This window comes from Macaca nemestrina, chromosome 4 (genome assembly GCF_043159975.1).
Source record: "Macaca nemestrina isolate mMacNem1 chromosome 4, mMacNem.hap1, whole genome shotgun sequence".
NCBI lineage: Eukaryota > Metazoa > Chordata > Mammalia > Primates > Cercopithecidae > Macaca > Macaca nemestrina.
The window spans coordinates 153703854-153723026 of record NC_092128.1 but is presented as its reverse complement, the minus strand read 5'-3'; the positions used below and the strand labels follow the sequence as shown (position 1 = coordinate 153723026).

The following is a 19173-nucleotide window of genomic DNA, read 5'->3' as shown; positions in this document are numbered from 1 at the left end:
TTGGCCAGGGTGGTCTCACTCTCTTGACCTCGTGATTCGCCCACCACTGCCTCCCAAAGTGCTTGGATTACAGGCATGAGCCACTGCACCCGGCCCTGAATAACTATTAATACGTTTAATTATGGGGTGTGTGTCACACCCTGCTGATAATCTCATATTTAATGTACACGTGCCATGTCACATTTCTTTTTTTTTTTTTTTTTTTTTTGAGATGGAGTCTCACTCTGTCGTCCAGGGTGGAGTGCAGTGGCGTGGTCTCGGCTGACTGCAACCTCCACCTCCCAGGTTCACGCCATTTTCCTGCCTCAGCCTCCCGAGTAGCTGAGACTACAGGCGCCCGCCACCACGCCCGGCTAATGTTTTGTATTTTTAGTACAGACAGGGTTTCACCGTGTTAGCCAGGATGGTCTCGATCTCCTGACCTCGTGATCCACCCGCCTCAGCCTCCCAAAGTGCTGGGATTACAGGCGTGAGCCACCAGGCCCGGCTTTTTTTTTTTTTTTAATTGTAAGAGATAGGGTCTCGCTTTGTTGCCTAGGTTGGTCTCAACTCCTGGCTTCAAGCAATCGTCCCAACTGCGCCTCCTAAAAGGCTGGGATTACAGGCATGAGCCACAGGGCGGCCGCGGAGGACCTAATTTGAGAACCTTAAGCCAAATAACCAAGGGCTTTGGTGCACAGATCGGGACGCTTCTCTCCGGCACGTGGTTTTCTCGCTCCGGCGGACGCACACACAGGGCGCCCCTGCAGGAGAGGCCCCGCCCCTCCGGACACAACGCCGCGCCTTCCTCAGAGATTCCCCGCCCCCGGGACGCCCCGCCCACCCACCGGATGCTCGGCATGTACCATCGGGTGTCTGGCGGGGGTGATGAGTCGGAGCGACCGGCTTGGCGCCTGCCTGTCCCTCTCAGCTTGAACGCCTTCCTTCAAGTGTGAGCCCTCGAGGCTTCCAGAGGGGGCTCCAGGAGAGCTGTCTCGGTTCCCCACGCCAGCCGTCTCCGTCCTCCGCCTCCTCCGGGCTTGGCAGGTGGCACAGTCCGGAGGCGGAGCCTTGGGGAAGGGGTGGTTGCGACGGAGGACGGAACCAAGCGGTGAGGCGCGCGGAGCCTAGGGGGTCGCGGTAGCGGTAGCCGGGCGTGGGGAGGCCAAGGCCCGGCCGAGGGGGCGGGAGGGCCAGGGAGCAGCCCAGCCCGGGGTGTACGCGACCTACGCTCGCTTCCCAGCCCGACTGTGGCCGCCTGGTCTGGCGCCCTTTCTGGACCCTCGGGCCTGGCTCCCGCGGTCAAAACCGACTCCAAAGTGTTGGGAGGGTTCCTCTTCCCGGGGACGCAGCCTCCCCGGACATTGGCAGACGATGCCCCGGTCAGACAGAGCCACTGACCACCCCGCCCACCCCCGAGGCCGGACGCACGGATGCACACCCCGTCCTGGGAGGGACAGGCGCCCCTTCCCCTCTGCACCCCGCCGGGCCCCCCGCACCCCGCCGAACCCCCCTCCCCCCGCCGGCTGCTGGACGTCAGATGCAGCCACCACTAACCCTGGGAGGGACCGGCACAAGGACAGGCTCCCCTTCCCCTCTGCACCCTCCTGCTGACTGCAGAACGCCAAATGCAGCCAACACTGACCCTGAGAGGGACAGACACACGGACAGTCGCCCCTTCCCCTCCGCACCCCCCTGCTGGCTTTACGACCTCAAATGCAGCCACCACTTGACTTTGGGAGGGACAGATACTTTCCAGCCCAGATTGGCCCTGGGGCATGGATAGCTACCCCCTGCACACATGGCTGACCCCGGAACTCGAAGATGCCCCTGACTCTGGCCGACCTGCAGCCTGGGCCAGCACCACGCTGCTGCCCCTACTGCACCAAAGCCCAAGGATGACAGACTTTCAGCTCTGGAGGCCTTGTGATTTCAGCCAGACTCTCATCTGCCCGTTTCAGCCCCAGCACCAGCGCTCGGGGCCCCACCTAGACCAAAGCTTTGATCCATCCCTGCAGAACAGACCTCTGGTCTGGGGATCATGGTTCTGGTCTGAGATGAAAGTTCTGGGGCCTCTTCCCAGGCCTGAGCAGGCATGGTGGGCTGCTGTGACTAGAACGAGCTGGGTCTGCAGTGGGCATTGAGGTTTGGGTCTCACATTGCCTTTGCAGGGACTGCGGCCTCACCATGGACCCGGAATGCTCCCGGCTGCTCCCTGCTCTCTGTGCTGTTCTGGTAGATCCCAGGCAGCCGGTGGCAGATGACACCTGTTTGGAGAAGCTGCTGGACTGGTTTAAAACTGTCACTGAAGGAGGTAAGAAGGTGGTGCTGCTGTTTACTGTCTATCCAGAGACCAGACGCAGAGCCTGGGACAGGGAGCAGGGACCGGGTGGGGACTCCCCTGTCCTGGAAGAAGGGCAGAAACTGCAAATCAGATGTCTTTCCTTCACTTCCTAGAGATTATCTGTGGCAGACTGAGGGCAAGTCAAGATGAAGCCCGAGAGAATTATCTGGAGAGTTAGAGCTTGAAAGTCAGCCAGTTCAGCCACGATCAGGGCATCCCAAGGTTCAGTTCTGTGGAAGGCGTGAACAAACTTATTTTATTGTTGTTCTCATTGTATTTAGTGTGTTTAAAACATCAGGTTTGTTTTCTTTCTGATTATGAAAGTAGGGGCTGGATGCAGTGGCTCACACCTGTAATCCCGGCACTTTGGGAGGCTGAGGTGAGCGGATTGCTTAAGTCCAGGAGTTCGAGACCAGCCTGGTCCAACATAGCGAGACCTCATCTCAAAAAAAAAAATAACAAAAATTAGCTGGGCCTGGTGGCGCACCTGTAGTCCCAGCTACTCTGGAGGCTGAGATGGGAGGATCCTTTGAACCCGGGAGGTAGAGGTTGCAGTGAGCTATGATTGTGCCACTGCCCTCTGACCTGGGTGATAGAGACCCTGTCTCAAAAAAAAAAAAAAAAAAAAGTAATTCATGTTCTTTAAAACATGAACAAAAGAGTAAAGAGGAAAATTAAACCATTAACCTTTTAATTTCCTCCCAGCCTTTTTCATAACACATCATAAAGCTGTATTTTTCTGGGAAAAAAATGAGGTCATACCGTAAATATAATTTTGGTGTCTTGCTTTCTCTCTTGCCATCATAGTGAGTGTTTTCTCCATGTAATACATTAATGTTATTGACTACATGTTATTTGCTGTAGGAGTGGACCATTAATTCATCGAATCACTCTACTGTTATTATTAGATGTTTATATTTCTCATTTTTCATCATTTTAAGTAGTGTCATAGGTCTGACATGGTGGCTCACGCCCGTAATCCCATCACTTTAGGAGGCCAAGGCAGGTAGGTCATTTGAAGTCAGGAGTTCAAGACCAGCCTGGCCAACATGGTGAGACCTTGTCTCCACTAAAAATACAAAAATTAGCCAGGCATGGTGGCATGCGCTGTAATCCCAGCTACCCGGGAGGCTGAGGGGAGAATGGCTTGAACCCAGGAGGCGGAGGTTGCAGTGAGCTGAGATCGCACCGCTGCACTCCAGCCTGAGCGACTGAGAATGGACTCCGTCTCAAAACAAATAGTGTCATCATGGCTTTCCTTTTACATAAATATTCTTGCGTGGAAATGTTTATTCTCATGGTCGATCATTGTGTTGGGATAGACTGCATGTTTTTAATTTCTGCTATTCTTTACTTCCTTTTTTTGGTTTACCCTGTTCTTTTACTCGTTTTATTTTTAAATTATGTTGTAATTTTTTTTTTTTTTTTTAGGATGGGGTCTCACTGTATTGTCCAAGCTGTTTTCGATCTCCTGGGCTCAGGCAGTCACCTGCCTCTGCTTCCCAAAGTGCCGTTTACCCTCTTTTGAGCTAAATATCTGGGTCTTCCTTGTTTTCTAATACATACATTTAAGGCCAGGTGCGGTGGTTCATGCCTATAATCCCAGCACTTTGGTAGGCTGAGGCAGGTAGATCACTTGAGGTCAGGAGTTGGAAACCAGCCTGGCTAACATGGTGAAACCCTGTCTCTACTAAAAATACAAGAATTAGCCTGACATGGTGGTCCATGCCTGTAATCCCAGCTACTCGGGAGGCTGAAGCAGGAGAATCACTTGAACCTGGGAGGTAGAGGTTGCAGTGAGCTGAGATAACGCCACTGCACTCCAGCCTGGGCAATGGAGTGAGACTCTGTCTCAAAAAAAAAAAAAAAAAATACATATATATGTGTGTGTGTATATGTATGTGTGTATATATGTGTATGTATATATGTGTGTATATGTACTTAAGAGTGCGTTTCTCTAAAAGTATGACTTTAGCTCCATCTTACCAGTTTTACTATGCAGTACTTTGGTTGTAATTTAGTTCTAAGTATTTCATGCTTTTCATTCTGATTTTTTTTCCACCCACAAGTTATTTAAAAGAATATCATTTAGTTTCAAAATGTGGATTTCTCCAGTCTTTTTATTATTGATTTTTAATTTATTTTATGGAGGTTAGAAAATACATGTTTTGAGTCTTTATAGCTATTGAGACTTTTATTGAGACATAGTACCCAGGCGAGTTTTCTCCGTGTTCTAGAGATTTCACTGTATGAGTTTGATGTTTTGGTATTTGAAGGTCTTCAACTGTGGCCTAGTTTGTAGTCAGTTTTTCTTTACTTTCTTTTTCTTTCTTTTTTTTTTTTTGAGCCAGGGTTTTTCCGTCACCCAGGCTGGAGTGCAATGGTGTGATCACAGCCCACTGTGGGCTCGACCTCCTGGCCTCAAGCAGTCTGCCTGCCTCATTCTCTTGAGTTGCTGGGATCACAAGTGTGTACCAGGCCCAGCTTTTTTTTTTTTTTTTTCCCTCATAGAGATGAGGTCTCACCATCTTGCCCAGGTGGCTTGGAACTCCTGGGTTCAAGCAGTCTTCTCGCCTGGGCTTGCCAAACTGCTGGGATTACAGGAGTGGGCCACCATGCCCGGCCTGTATTCAAATTTTAAGAAGTATTTTTCAGTAGCTTTCTTGAGATATAATTTGCATACCCTGCAATTCACCCACTTAACGTGTATCCTTCTGTAGTTTGTAAGCATGATTTTTTTCTTTTTTTTTTCAAGACCAAGTCTTGCTCTGTTGCCCAGACTGGGGTACAGTGGCACGATCTCGGCTCACTGCAACCTCCGCTTCCTGGGTTCAAACGATCCTCCTGCCTCAGCCTCCCGAGTACCTGGGATTACAGGCACCTGCCACCATGCCTGGCCAATTTTTGTATTTTTAGTAGGGATGGGATTTCACCATGTTGGCTGGGCTGGTCTCCAACTCCTGACCTCAGGTGATCCCTCCGCCTTGGCCTCCCAAAGTGCTGGGATTACAGTGGAGGGCCACCACACCCAGCCTAAGCATGATAATTGAGTGTTCAGGTGCATGTGTGAGATGTGGCACCGTGGAACTGTGGTATGATGTCGGTACGTGACCCGTCTGACATGAGAAAAGGACAAAATAAATAAATAAATGGTATCAATTCAACAGTTCTTAGTAAATTTATAGGGCTCTGGAATCATCAGCACAATTGAATTTTGTTCTCCTAAAGAAACCGAGTCTGGATTCACAGTGAGTCCCTGTTTCCTCCTCCCTTCCAGCCTCTGTCATTTCTCCTGCGCTGTACTTGATGGAAAGAGTAGTTTCCACACTTGTTCATTAGTTCAGACCTGCTATGTTCTTGCTAATTTGTTTGCTTGTTTCTGAGAGGTGTGTAAAAAGCTTACACCAAGGTCATGGATTCATGACTTTTCTTTGAGTTGCATTCTTTTTTTTTGCTTTACATATTTTTTTCTTTTTCTTTTTCTTTTTTTTTTTTTTTGAGACGGAGTCTTGCTCTATTGCCCAGGCTGGAGTACCGTGGCATGATCTCGGCTTACTGCAGCCTCGACTTCTTGGGCTCAGATGATTCTGCCACCTCAGCCTCCCTAATAGCTGGGACCACAGGAGCCCACCACCATGCCCGGCTAAGGTTTTTTTTTTTTGTAGTGATGGGGTTTCACTGTGTTACCCAGGCTGGTGTCAAACTCCTGGGCTCAAGCAGTCTGCCCGCCTTGGCCTCTCGCTGGGATTACAGGTGTGAGCCACTGTGCCTGGCTTTTTTTTTTTTTTTTTTTTTTTGGAGACAGGGTCTCACTTTGTCACCCAGGCTAGTATGCAGTGGCGTGATCACGGCTCACTGTAGCCTCAACTTCTGGGCTCAAGTGATCCTCCCATCCCAGCCTCCTGGATGGCTGGGACTACAAGGACACACCAGCACACCCAGCGAATTTTTTGTATTTTTTTGCGGAGACGGTTTCACCACGTTGCCCAGGCTGCTTTACACGTTTTGACGTTAGGTTAGATATACATAGATGTAGGAATGTTGTATCTTTCTGGAATTTCTCTGTGTGATCAGTGAACTTTCTTCTGAGTGAATACTGCTTTTTGCTTTATAGCCCATTTTGTTTGCTATTACTGTTGCTACACCAGCTTCTTTAAAGTTAGAATTTGCCTACTGTGTCTTTTTCTCTCCTGCTCCCAGCCTTTCCCTTTGTTGCATTTTATTGCTTTTAGAAACACCACATTGCTCGTTTTCAGTGTTTAATTTAATCTCAGCAACTCTTTCTTTTAACAGATAAGTTTGATCTCTTTAATTTGTCGAGGTGACCGTTAGATTCGAATTCTTTTGTATTTTTTAATTTCCTGTGCCTTATCTTTGTGCCTTTATCCTCCTCCTTTTCTGCCCTCCATCAGATTGATAAAGCTTTTTTTTTTTTTTTTTTTTAATCTTTCCTCTTCTGGTTTTGAAGTGATACATTCTATTTATGTTCTTTTTTTTAGACAAGTTCTTGCGCTGTTGTCCAGGCTAGAGGCCAGTGGTGTAATCACGGCTCACTGCAGCCTTGACCTCCTGGGCTCAGGCGATCTTCCCGTCTCAGCTTCCAGTGTAGATGGGACTACAGATGCGTGCCACCACGCCCAGCGAATTTTTTTTTTTGAGACGGAGTCTCGCTCTGTCGCCCAGGCTGGAGTGCAGTGGCCAGATCTCAGCTCACTGCAAGCTCCACCTCCCGGGTTTACGCCATTCTCCTGCCTCGGTCTCCCGAGTAGCTGGGACTACAGGCGCCGCCACCTCGCCTGGCTAGTTTTTTGTATTTTTTTAGTAGAGATGGGGTTTCACCATGTTAGCCAGGATGGTCTTGATCTCCTGACCTCGTGATCCGCCCATCTCGGCCTCCCAAAGTGCTGGGATTACAGGCTTGAGCCACCGCGCCCGGCCTCCCAGCGAATTTTTATAGAGAGATCTTCCTGTGTTGCCCAACCTGGTCTTGAACTCCTGGGCTCAGGTGATCTGCCCACCTCGGCCTCTCAAGATGCTGGGACCACAGGCTTATTTATGTTCTTTAGTGGTTACTCTTATATTTTTAACATGAGAACTGGATTTTTTTTAAAAGTCTGAAGTTAATTAGACTTTCCATTCTCTATCCAGGCAACTGAAGGATCTCAGAGTGCTTGATCTTCCGGCCATCACGAGCTTCTGTTATTGTTGTTTAGTATTTTAATTCTGTTTTGTTTCAAAACCTTCAACAATGATTTTTTAGTTTTGAACTCAGTGAGTTGTTTTTTTTTTTTTTTTTTTGAGGCAGAGTCTTGCCCTGTCACCAGGCTGCAGTGCAGTGGTGCAATCTCGGCTCACTGCAACCTCCACCTCCCAAGTTCAAGCAATTCTCCTGCCTCAGCCTCCTGAGTACCTGGGACTACAGGCGCACACCATCACACCCGGCTCATTTTTTATATTTTAGTAGAGGCAGGGTTTCACCATGTTTGTCAGGATGGTCTCAATCTCCTGACCTCGTGATCTGCCTGCCTCAGCCTCCCAAAGTGCTGGGATTACAGACATGAGCCACCGCGCTCCGCCTTTTTTTTTTTTTTTTTTTTTTAGAGACAGGGTCTCCCTCTGTCGCCCAGGCTGTAGTACAGTGGTGCCGTCATAGCTCACTGCAGCCTTGAACTCCTGGGCTCAAGCGATCCTCCCGTCTCAGCCTCCTGAGTAACTGGGACTACAGATGTGTGCCACCACTCCAGGCGAATTTTTATTTTATTTTATTTTATTTTTTTGTAGAGACAGGGTCTTGCTATGTTGCCCAGGCTGGTCTTGAACTCCTGGGCTCAAGTGATCCTCTTGCCTTGGCCTCCCAAAGTGCCAGGACTACAGGTATGAGCACCTCGCCCAGCCTGCAGTGCTGATTCAGGTGGACTCAGTGCTTTTTGAGTCCTGGCCTGGTTCTCCTCCTCTGCATGCTCCTCACTCTCCTTCTTACTGAACCACATTCTTTCTACAAGAGCCTCTCACTGGAAAACTCGCCCAGCCTTTGCCTCAAAATATCTTTCTCGCCACTGGTGCTTTTGAGCAATAGCGTAGCTAGGTATAGAAATACAGGATGCCACGTCTAGAGAGGAATGCCTGTTCCATTGTACCTCCTTGCACAGAGCGCTAAGGGAAAGTACCAATTTGAAAGGTGAAAATGCTCTTCTACTTTTTGTTTTCTTTTTTATTTTTTTGGAATGGAATCTCGCTCCGTCACCCAGGCTGGGGTGTGCGGTGTGCAGTGACGCAATCTCGGCTCACTGCAACCTCTGCCTCCTGGATTCAAGCGATTCTCCTGCCTCAGCCTCCTGATTAGCTGGGACTACAGGCATGAGCCACCACACCCGGCTAATTTTTTGTATTTTTAGTAGAGACAGGGCTTCGCCATATTAGCCAGGCTGGTCTCGAACTCCTGAGCTCAAGTGACCACAAGCCTTGGCCTCATAAAAGTGCTGGGATTACAGGCGTGAGCCGCTGCGCCCAGCCTGGTCTTTCACTTTGATTTGTATTTCTTTTTCACTGTCAGTGAGGCAGAACATTTTTTCAGCATCTTTGGCCATTCACCTGTTGTGAAAGGTGAAAATGTTCCGCCTTTCAGCTGTTGTTAAACTTTCTAGTTTTTCTGCCCTTACTGAATTAAAATTATGAGTCATTTGCCGTATTTGTTGCAAATATTTTTTTCCCAGTTGGATCCCTAAATCTAACACCCTGCAAGAAAAGGGTCTGGGAATTGCTAGGAGAAGAGCGGTCATCCAGGGGGACACCTGGTGCTCTGCCCCTGGTAACCCCTGGGCTGGGCTGTCCCCACAGAGTCCAGTCTCGTGCTGCTGCAGGGGCACCCCTGCCTGGTGGAGCTGCTGTCCCATGTGCTGAAAGTCCAGGACCTGAGTCCCGGGGTCCTCTCCTTCTCTCTGCGCCTGGCAGGAACCTTCGCAGCCCAGGAAAACTGCTTCCAGTATCTTCAGGTGAGCCTGGGGCCTCCCACCCAAGTGTCCCGTGGAGAGGTGGGCAACCTTCTCCTCCTGCAGGCAGGTGGGGCGTTTGTAGCCATCACCATCCCAAGTTCCAGCGGCCTGCCCCAACCCTGTGTCCTCGCCAGAACTGCATGCTTTTACCCTTGACTGTAGCCCCTTTGAAAAATTCTCCCAGAGTGTTGCTGGGGCTAAGGAGTTGAGGTTTTTTGGAATAAGATGACTGGGATTGGCTCCCAGCTCTGATCAGCTGTCTGACCTTCCCATGGCCGCAAGCCTCCGTCCCTCCCTAGGACGGAGATGGAGGTTGTAGCCGCGCCGTGGCCTCCGTCCCTCCCTAGGACGGAGATGGAAGTCGTAGCCGCGCCATGGGGTTGTCATGAGGACCAAACGAGACCGCACATCCTGCACCTCCAGCGACCCAGCCTACAGATGAATGAATGACTAATGAGAATGTCTTTTTAAAAAAAAATTAATTTTATTTATTTTTTATTTTATTTTATTACTATTTTTTGAGACCCCAGGCTGGAGTGCAGTGGCTCAAACTCAGCTAACTGCAGTCTCCACCTCCCAGGTTCAAGCGATTCTCCTGCCTCAGCCTCCCGAGTATCCGGGACTACAGGCATCTGCCACCATGTCCAGCTAAGTTTTGTATTTTTAGTAGAGACGGGGTTTCACCATTTTGGCCAGGCTGGTCACAAACTCCTGACCTCAAGTGATCCGCCTGCCTCGGCCTCCCAAAATGCTGGGATTGCAGGCGTGAGCCACCAAACCCGGCCTTTTTTTGTTTTGTTTTTTAGAGACAGAATCCTGCTCTGTCGGCCAGGCTGGAGTGCAGTGGCAGCTCACTGCAGCCTTGACCTCCTGGGCTCAAGTGACCCTCCCCATTCAGCCTCCTGAGTAGCTGGGTCCACAGGTGCATGCACCTGACTAACTTTTTTTATCTTTGGTAGAGATGGGGTCTCACTATGTTGCCCAGGCTGGTCTCAAACTCCTGGCCTCAAGCAATCCTCCTGCCTCGGTCATGAGCCACTGCTCCCAGCCAAGAATTTCTACGTAGCAGCAAGGCATGAGAGCTCGAGAGCCCTCCAGAGCTGTGTCTTCCAGCTCCAAACAGGCAGCGCTGAGTCTGTCAGGTGATGCCTGATGTGAGCTTCAGGGCCCTTGCCCGTCTAGCACGACGGCTTCTCTTGGTGCCCCACAGGCCCTCGCCAGGTTGCTCGAAGGCACATCCAGTACCGTTAGCTTGCCATTCATGGTGCCCCCCAATTAAGCACCTGCAGACTCCCTAGCAGCCCACCCAGGCACCATCCTGCTGCAGGACAGACTTTCCAAGACGTCCTAGGGCGCTGCTGTACAGTGAATCCGGGGGCCCTTGTCTGTCAGCAGCTGGTAGGAAAGGGCCCTCCAGACCAGGCGCGGTGGCTCATGCCTGTAATCCCAGCACTTTTGAGGCTGAGGCAGGTGGATCACCTGAGGTCAGGAGTTCAAGACTAACCTGACCAACATGGTAAAGACCTGTCTTTACTAAAAATGCAAAAACTGGCTGGGCGTGGTGGCGGGCACCTGTAATCCCAGCTACTCGGGAGGCTGAGACAGGGGAATAGCTTGAGCCCAGGAGGCAGAGGTTGCAGTGAGCCGAGATTGTGCCACTGCACTCCAGCCTGGGCAACAGAGTGAGACTGTCAATAAATACATACATACATACATACATACATGAAAGCGTCCTCCAAAAGTGCCTCCACCAGCCCTGGAAAACTGAAAACCCATCTGTGCTTTGCTCCACATCCCTGGAAACCTGCCAGGTCCCCTAACCTCTTTTTTGTTTGTTTTTTTGAGACGGAGTCTCGCTCTGTTACCCAGGCTGGTGTGCAGTGGTGCGATCTTGGCTCACTGCAACCTCTGCCTCCCAGGTTCAAGCGATTCTCCTGCCTCAGCCTTCTGAGTAGCTGGGATTACAGGTGCGTGCCAACACACCCGGCAGATTTTTGTATTTCTAGTAGAGACGGGGTTTCACCATGTTGGTCAGGCTGGTCTTGAACTCCTGACCTCGTGATCTGCCCTCCTCAGCCTCCCAAAGTGCTGGGATTACAGGCATGAGTCACCGCGCCCGGCCCCCCCTCACCTCTTTTTTTGCTTCCCAGCAGGGGGAGTTGCTACCAGGGCTCTTTGGGGAGGCAGGACCCCTCGGCCGAGCAGCCTGGGCCGTCCCCACTGTGCGCAGCGGCTGGATCCAGGGCCTGTGCTCCCTGGCACAGCACCCCAGCGCCCTGCGCTTCCTGGCCGACCACGGTGAGTGCGCCCACACCCCACCCCATTCCTCATCCTGCCTGTGTGACCCCAGGGGAGTCACTGCACCTTGCTGAATCTGAGCGTCTGGTCTGTGTGATGTCGCAGGGTTGTTGTGAAGAATGCACCGTGACAGTACTGCTGTCCAGTGTCCTCTGGTTTGCAAGTCAGGCCCTAGGAGCCGAGACGGCTTTCTCAGCTGTGAGGACTCAGTCTTTGAAACTATTTGAGAGCCAGGCGTGGTGGCGCCTGGCTATAGTCCTGGCTACTCGGGAGGCTGAAGCAAGAGGATCTTTTGAGTCCAGGGGGTGGAGGCTGCAGTGAGCAGTGGTTGAGCCACTGCACTCCAGCTTAGGCTACAGAGCAAGACCCTGTCTCAAAACACAAGAAACAAGGCCGGGCACAGTGGCTCACGCCTGTAATCTCAGCACTTTGGGAGGCCAAGGCAGGTGGATCACCTGAGGTCAGGAGTTCAAGACCAGCCTGGCCAACATGGTGAAACCCCATCTCTACTAAAAATACAAAAATTAGCAGGGCATGATGGCAGGTGCCTGTAATCCCAGCTACTTGGGAGGCTGAGGTGGGAGAATGGCTTGAACCCGGGAGGTGGAGGTTGCAATGAGCCAAGATTGCACCATTGTACTCCAGCCTGGGTGACAGAACGGGACTCCGTCTCAAAACAACAACAAGAAGAACAAAAAACAACAAGGAACGAATTGGGAAGCATCACAAGCTGTGTGTGTTTAACGCTCAGCTGGGGGGAGGTGCTTGTCTCTAGGGAGCTTCAGTTCCTGTTCTCTTTTGCTTTTGAGTGGAGGGGCATTTGGGGGCATCTTGGGGTGCCCTCTGCTGTTTGCATCTTCCCTGAGGCCCTGGAGTCCTGGATTAAGGTTGCTGTCTGCCTCCCCTGGCTCTATTCTGGCTCATCCCCTTTTTCCTGTCTTGCCCCATCCCCTGCCCAGGTGCAGTCGACACCATCTTCTCCCTACAGGGAGACTCCAGCCTGTTTGTGGCCTCGGCGGCCAGTCAGCTCCTGGTGCACGTCCTGGCTTTGTCCATGCGAGGTGGAGCCGAGGGGCACCCCTGCCTGCGGGGGGATGACTGGCCCGCGTGTGCCCAGAAGATCACGGATCATGTGGAGGAGTCCCTGTGCTGCACGGCCACCCCCAAGGTCACTCAGGCCCTGAACGTCCTGACCACGACCTTCGGGCGCTGCCAGAGCCCCTGGACGGAAGCCCTGTGGGTGCGGCTGAGTCCCCGTGTGGCCTGTCTGCTGGAGAGAGACCCCATCCCCGCCGCACACTCGCTCGTGGACCTGCTTCTCTGTGTGGCTCGGTCAGGCCCCCGGGACGCAGCTGGGGGGCCTGGGTGGGCAATTGTTTTCCTCAGATGATGCCCGGGCATGTCCCACTGGCAGCCAGAGACTCCCTGAGGATGTGGCCTGCAGTGAAGTGGCACCGGGGTGACCCTGGAACCCTCGGGGGGAAAGGCCTGTCCTGGGCTGGGCGCCTTCAGCGCTGGGGCCATGGCAATCTCTCAGCCAGGCCTGGAATGGGGTTTTAGGGGATGGGGGATAATTTCTCTCTCTGGGGTCTCCCTGCAGTTCTCCTGTGTTCAGTTCTTCTGACGGCGGCCTGTGGGAGACTTTGGCGCAGGCTCTGAGCTGCCTGGGTCCCACCCACGTGGGACCCCTGGCTTTGGGGATCCTGAAGCTCGAGCACTGGTATGGGCTGGGGTGCGTTTCATGCCGAGGTGGGTGTTGGGAGCCAGGGCAGGCAGGGAGGTTGAGAGCGCAGCCCTCAAGGCAGGGGAGTTCCGGAAACCAGGGACAGTCAGGCGGCCGTGTGGGGTGTGATTGCGCCATGCGTGGGTTACGCGTGGCAGTCGTGCAGGCTGGCGGCTTCTGCAGGATCTTTAGCACCAGAATAATTGTTTCAAGACAAAAGCTCTGCGAGATCCCCAGAGGTAAGAAGGATGGCCGGAGCTGCTCTGCCCAGAGCGGGATGGTCCTGCCCAGGCCCTGCGCTCCGCAGCCCTCCCACCTGTCCCCCACCGCAGCCTTGGTTGGAGGTGCTGGAGCTCCCCAGCACATACACCATGCAGATGGGGGGGCCTGGGGGCGGTGGAACGGCAGTGCCTGGGTCAGGACAGGTGGGAAGGCCGTGGACGGCCTGCCAGGGTTCTGGGTGGGCTCACATTAGGGGTGGACATGACCTCAGGACCCGCTGCCCAAAGGGCCCAAGGGTACCATGAAAGCCCGGCTCTGAGCTCCGGGATCGCCGAATGTTTAGGAGAGTAGACGGGGAGGACGGAGGAACAGACCCGGCCTTGCAGGAATGCACTGTGGGGACACTGCCCCCACCTGGGCCCAGATGTGAGGGCAGGTCCCTCCTACAAAGTGGATGCTGTGCACACCTGGGGACACCCAGGAGGCTGGGGGCACCCTGTCCCTGTCCCCCTGAGCAGGCACTGCCCCAACCTGGACCCAGACATGAGGGCAGGTCCCTCCTACAAAGTGGACGCTGTGCACACCTGGGGACACCCCGTCCCTGTCCGCCTGAGTGGGCACTGCCCCTCTCTCTGGGTGCATGGCCAGGCCCTCCAGGAGACCCCTCAGTGTCTGCTTCTAAGGACATTGGGAGTATCAGGCTCATCTCCTTGGTCAGGTCTGTCTCCCCGCCACTCTCTGTCCCATGGCGTCCCCTGGCCAGTGGCCTGCAGAGAAACTGTTTCTTGGCGGGGTGTCCCAACCCCCTCCCTGATTTGCCCCAGGCTTGCTGGGGATGTTAGCACAGCCAGCTTGCCTCATGGCCAGGGTCACGGGGCTCACTGTGTGTTTGTCTCCAGCCCACAGGCACTGAGGACCCAGGCCTTCCAGGTCCTCCTCCAACCCCTGGCCTGTGTCCTGAAGGCCACAGTTCAGGCCCCCGGACCCCCAGGTACGCCGCTTAGAAAGGGCTGGGAGGGCGGAACCTGGGTCCCTGCAGCTGGGGGAGGGGAGATGGATGGGAGTACCAGACTCGCCACCCCCATCCCACTTTAGTCACACCCAGGCCTCCCACTAAGAGGAAAGGGGACCGGGGGCGTGGCCATCATCCCTGGTGAGCCGCTGCTCTGCACCCAGGTCCTGGCCTCTGCTGCGAGTGGTGGCCGGGGGTGGCTGGCGACCGTGGGCAGGCCGAAGTGCTCTCTAAGGGAGCTCTTTCCTGGCTTGGTCCCCAGGCTTGCTGGACGGGACGGCAGACGACGCCACGACGGTGGACGCGCTCCTGGCCTCCAAGTCGTCCTGTGCGGGCCTCCTGTGCCGCACCCTGGCTCACCTGGAGGAGCTGCAGCCGCTGGTAGGTGTGGCCCCGCCCTCATGCAGCCCGGCAGCATCCACACCGGCAGTGGGACCGCAACCTGGGCTGACGCCCTGCACCCCTTGCAGCCCCAGCGCCCCTGCGTCCACGCCAGCCGTGGGATCACAACCCTGGCTGATGTCCCCCGCCCCACATGCCTCGAAGCCCCAGCGCCCCTGCATCCACACCGGCAGTGGGACGGCAACCTTGGCTAACGCTCCCCTCCCTCGCCAGCCCCAGCGCCCGTCGCCGTGGCCCCAGGCGTCCCTGCTGGGGGCTGCAGTGACTGTCCTGCGGCTCTGTGATGGCTCGGCTGCTCCCGCCTCCAGCGTGGGGGGCCACCTCTGTGGGACTCTGGCGGGCTGCGTCCGGGTCCAGCGAGCAGCCCTCGACTTCCTGGGGACGCTGTCAGAGGGGACAGGTGAGTGTGTTCTGTACGGCTTTGGCGTTGGGCGAAACCCAAGCCCCCCCTCTCCTTTCTGCTCGGAGGCGCCTGGGAATTGCTGTCCCTCTGTGTTTCTTCTCTGGGGCGGGGGCTGAGGGGTGCAGGGGCCGTGCAGGAGGTTTCAGCTGGCAAATGAGGCCTTGTCCTGCTCCTTCCCAGAGTTGATGGGGAGGGCCGTGGGGTGGAGGTGGGGGTGGTTTATCCACTCACCTCTTTCTCAGGCTCCCAGGAGTTGGTGACGCAGGCGCTTGCTGTCCTCCTGGAGTGCCTCGAGAGCCCCGGCTCCAGCCCCACGGTACAGATAGGGAACGAGGAGAGGAGGGAGGCAGAGGCAGTGGGACCCACCCCCCCACTCCACCCTGGCCCCATGCGGGCCTCTAGGGACGGGGCCTTCACACAGGGCCACAGAGTCACTGCTCAGAGAGCTTCATGACACAGGTGGCTGCATGCGTCGGGCCCAGGGCCTCTTGTTGGTGAAGATACATCAGCATGCAGGGATGTGTGGGGCCGTGGGGAGCAGGGGCGCCGGCCAGGCGGCCTGCAGGGAATTCTGGACAAGGGAAATGAAGTGGCACCAGGACGGCCCTGGGCGTGGGCTCCGGGTTCTCCTAAGCGCCGTTTGTGAACGTGCCCACTCCATAGCCCCTTGTGGAGCTGGGCCCTGGCGGGTACAGACCTTGTGCCGCCTGTCGCTGAGCAGACAGTGGACAGCTTTGGAGGAAGGGCCCAGGGCCTCCTGAGATCCTACGGAAAAGTGCCCTGCGTCATTGGTCATGTTTTGATGCAGAAATCCCGCTGCCTGGGTGGTGGGTCTTCTGGTGGGGGCCACTGCCGCCTCCTGCTCACAGTCTGGGGAGCCGCTTCTGCAGCAGATCCTGCCTTATTAAAATCAGCCCGAGAGGGGTGTGGAGCTCAGAGCTGTGATTACTGTGCTGTGGGAGGATCCGTGGAGCCCAGGACTTTGAGTCCAGCCTGGGCAACATAGCAAGATCCCATCTCTACAAAAAATACAAAAATTAGCCCCGGGGTGTAGCTCAGGGGTAGAGCATTTGACTGCAAAAATTAGCCGGGCATGGTGATGTGTGCCTCTAGCCCCAACCACTCATAAGGCTGAGGCAGGAGGATTGTTTGAGCCTGGGAGGTGGAGGCTGCAGTGAGACCCTGTCTCTAAAAAAGAAGGAAGCCCAGCGTTCCCTTCTGTCTCCACTTCCTGTCCCCATCTCTGTCCCTGCAGTGGGGGCAGCACAGAGGAAGGTGAGGGGACAGGCAGACAGCTTGTCCCTCCGCCTCTCGTGGCCCTACAGCCCGCCCTGTCTGCTCCAGGTTCTGAAGAAGGCCTTCCAGGCCACACTCCAGTGGCTTCTGAGCTCACCCAAGACCCCTGGCTGCTCTGATCTTGGCCCCCTCATCCCGCAGTTCCTCAGAGGTAACGCAGCCCCTCACAGGAGTGAACGGAGCTGGAGTCACAGGGGTGGAGGCAGCAGGGACTGGGCGGCTCCGAGGGCAGCGTGAGCCTGGCCCCAAGCTCGCCCTGACCTGCCCCTTCCTGCCCTAGAGCTGTTCCCTGTGCTGCAGAAACGCCTGTGCCACCCCTGCTGGGAGGTGAGGGACTCCGCCCTCGAGTTCCTGACCCAGCTGAGCAGGCACTGGGGAGGTGAGTGCTGGCAGATGGAGGGGCTGCCTTCCCGCCTGCTGGGGGCTCACTGAGCCGGGGTGCACCAGCAGCCTCTTGCTGGCTCTAGAAACTTGGGCCATGTCGGCTGCCCACAAGGGGGTGGAGGCAGAGGCCGAGGCGGCAAGGCTTGGCCCTCGGTCACAGCTGCATGTGGCCACTTCGACCCCCAGGACAGGCCGACTTCAGATGCGCCCTCCTGGCTTCAGAGGTGCCTGAGCTGGCCCGGCAGCTCCTCCAGGACCCTGAGAGTTACGTCCGAGCGAGCGCAGTGACCGCCACGGGGCAACTTTCCAGCCGGGGCCTGCACGCCCCCACCAGCCCTGAGTATGCAGAGGCCCGGCAGGTAGGAAGTGCTGGGTTCCTTGGCTACCAGCCCCTGCCAGCCCTGAGCATGCAGAGGCCCAGAAGGTAGGAGGTGGCGGGTTCCTCGGCCAGCAGCTCCCACCTGGCCATCGTGTGTGCTCGACTGCTTGCGGGTGGGTGAGCAGCCAGCATCCACCGTGGGAGCAGCTGCTGCTGTGGGCAGCACCTCTGGGAGTGACTGCCGAGGCCCTGGGGCTCTGCTGGGCGTGGGGCCTGTGCTCTTCGCCTTGTCTCCCCAGCACCCCTCCACTTAGACATGGTTACCTCCATTTGACAGATGGGTAAACTGAGGATTGGAGGGCGATGTGCTCACTGCGTAGCACGGGAAGGTGCCAGAGTGGGGTGTGGCCCTAGACTGCCCATGTCCGGGGCCAGCCCCACGGATGCCCCTGGGGTCCTGTTGTGGGAGCCCCACTCCTGCCGCCCCACCGACCATCCCCACCCGCTCCCTGTCCCCCAGAGCCTGTTCCTGGAGCTCCTGCACATCCTCTCCGTGGACTCGGAGGGCTTCCCACGGAGGGCGGTCATGCAAGTCTTCACCGAGTGGCTGCGGGACGGCCACGCTGACGCGGCCCAGGACACGGAGCAGTTCGTGGCCACTGTGCTGCAGGCGGCAAGCCGGGACCTGGACTGGGAGGTCCGCGCCCAGGGCCTGGAGCTGGCGCTGGTGTTCCTGGGCCAGACGTTGGGCCCGCCACGTACCCACTGCCCCTATGCTGTGGCCCTACCCGAGGTGGCCCCAGCCCGGCCACTCACCGAGGCACTGAGGGCTTTCTGCCACGTGGGGCTCTTTGACTTCGCCTTTTGTGCCTTGTTTGACTGCGACCGCCCCGTGGCGCAGAAGTCCTGTGACCTCCTCCTCTTCCTGAGGGACAAGATTGCTTCCTACAGCAGCCTGCGGGAGGCCGGGGGTGGTCCCAACACCGCCTCAGTGGAGGCCGCCCTGCCGAGGTGCCGGACGGGTGAGCATGCCCAGCCCCCAGGGGACCAGGAGCCTGAGGCTGTGCTGGCCATGCTCAGGTCCCTAGACCTGGAGGGCCTGCGGAGCACACTGGCCGAGAGCAGCGACCACGTGGAGAAGAGCCCCCAGTCCCTCCTGCAGGACATGCTGGCCACGGGGGGCTTCCTGCAGGGGGATGAGGCTGACTGCTACTAAGTAGAACCAGATTCTGCCACTGGGGTTCAGGACTGAGGAAGGCAGTGCCACGTCCTTTCGTGGGACACTGCCATCCCCAGGGCTCCAGCCCAGCCCAGTGGATCCTCTGGGGAAGCCAGGACCAGGAGAGAAGCAAAGTCAAGAAATGCCACATTTTGATGTATTAAAGAAATGACTTATTTTCTACTCAAAATAAATGGCATTGAAGTCTTTAATCCATTTTGAGTTAATTTAGTAATAATGATCTGAGACAAGGGTCCAGTTTCATTCATTCGAATGTGGATATCCAGTTTTCCCAGCACTGTTCCTCCCTCTCTCCCTCCCTCCCTCCCTCCCTCCCTTCCTTCCTCCTTTCCTCCCTTCTTCCTCCCTCCCTCCCTTCCCTTCCCTTCCTTCTTTCCTTCCTTTCTTTTTCTTTCTTTCTCTTTCTCTTTCTCTGTCTCTTTCTTTCTTTCTTTTGAGAGTTTCACTCTTGTTGCCTAAGCTGGAGTGCAGTGGCACAATCTTGGCTCGCTGCAACCTCTGCCTCCTCGGTTCAAGCGATTCTCCTGCCTCAGCCTCCCAAATAGCTGGGATTACAGGC

General features: G+C 55.3%; 1 protein-coding gene and 1 pseudogene across 4 annotated transcripts; both read left to right on the top strand.

The window, feature by feature from the left end:
- Positions 1 to 879: 879 nt before the first annotated feature.
- LOC105483393 (BRCA1 associated ATM activator 1) lies at positions 880 to 18805 on the top strand. Of its 4 annotated transcripts, XM_011744236.2 has the most exons (14): positions 880 to 1090; positions 2151 to 2293; positions 9161 to 9315; positions 11466 to 11613; positions 12573 to 12945; positions 13214 to 13333; positions 14458 to 14549; positions 14833 to 14951; positions 15186 to 15372; positions 15618 to 15691; positions 16720 to 16822; positions 16952 to 17050; positions 17242 to 17414; positions 17895 to 18805. In XM_011744236.2, exons 2-14 carry the CDS (start codon positions 2167 to 2169, stop codon positions 18588 to 18590), a joined length of 2466 nt encoding a protein of 821 aa, XP_011742538.1. In that variant the 5' UTR covers positions 880 to 1090; positions 2151 to 2166; the 3' UTR covers positions 18591 to 18805. The 4 variants fall into 4 exon arrangements, with proteins under 4 accessions (XP_011742538.1, XP_024649076.1, XP_011742536.1 ...); XM_024793308.2 differs by lacking the exon at positions 11466 to 11613 and having other exon boundaries at positions 1052 to 1090; XM_011744234.2 differs by lacking the exon at positions 880 to 1090 and having other exon boundaries at positions 1106 to 2293.
- LOC112427005 (small nucleolar RNA U13) lies at positions 5350 to 5445 on the top strand (annotated as a pseudogene).
- Positions 18806 to 19173: the final 368 nt, after the last annotated feature.

Coding starts and splice junctions, on each gene's coding strand:
- LOC105483393 (XM_011744233.2), top strand. CDS start 2,167: ATGGACCCGGAATGCTCCCGGCTGCTCCCTGCTCTCTGTGCTGTTCTG. Junction 12,946..13,213: donor CTGCTTCTCTGTGTGGCTCG/GTCAGGCCCCCG, acceptor GTCTCCCTGCAG/TTCTCCTGTGTTCAGTTCTT. Junction 17,415..17,894: donor AGTATGCAGAGGCCCGGCAG/GTAGGAAGTGCT, acceptor CCTGTCCCCCAG/AGCCTGTTCCTGGAGCTCCT.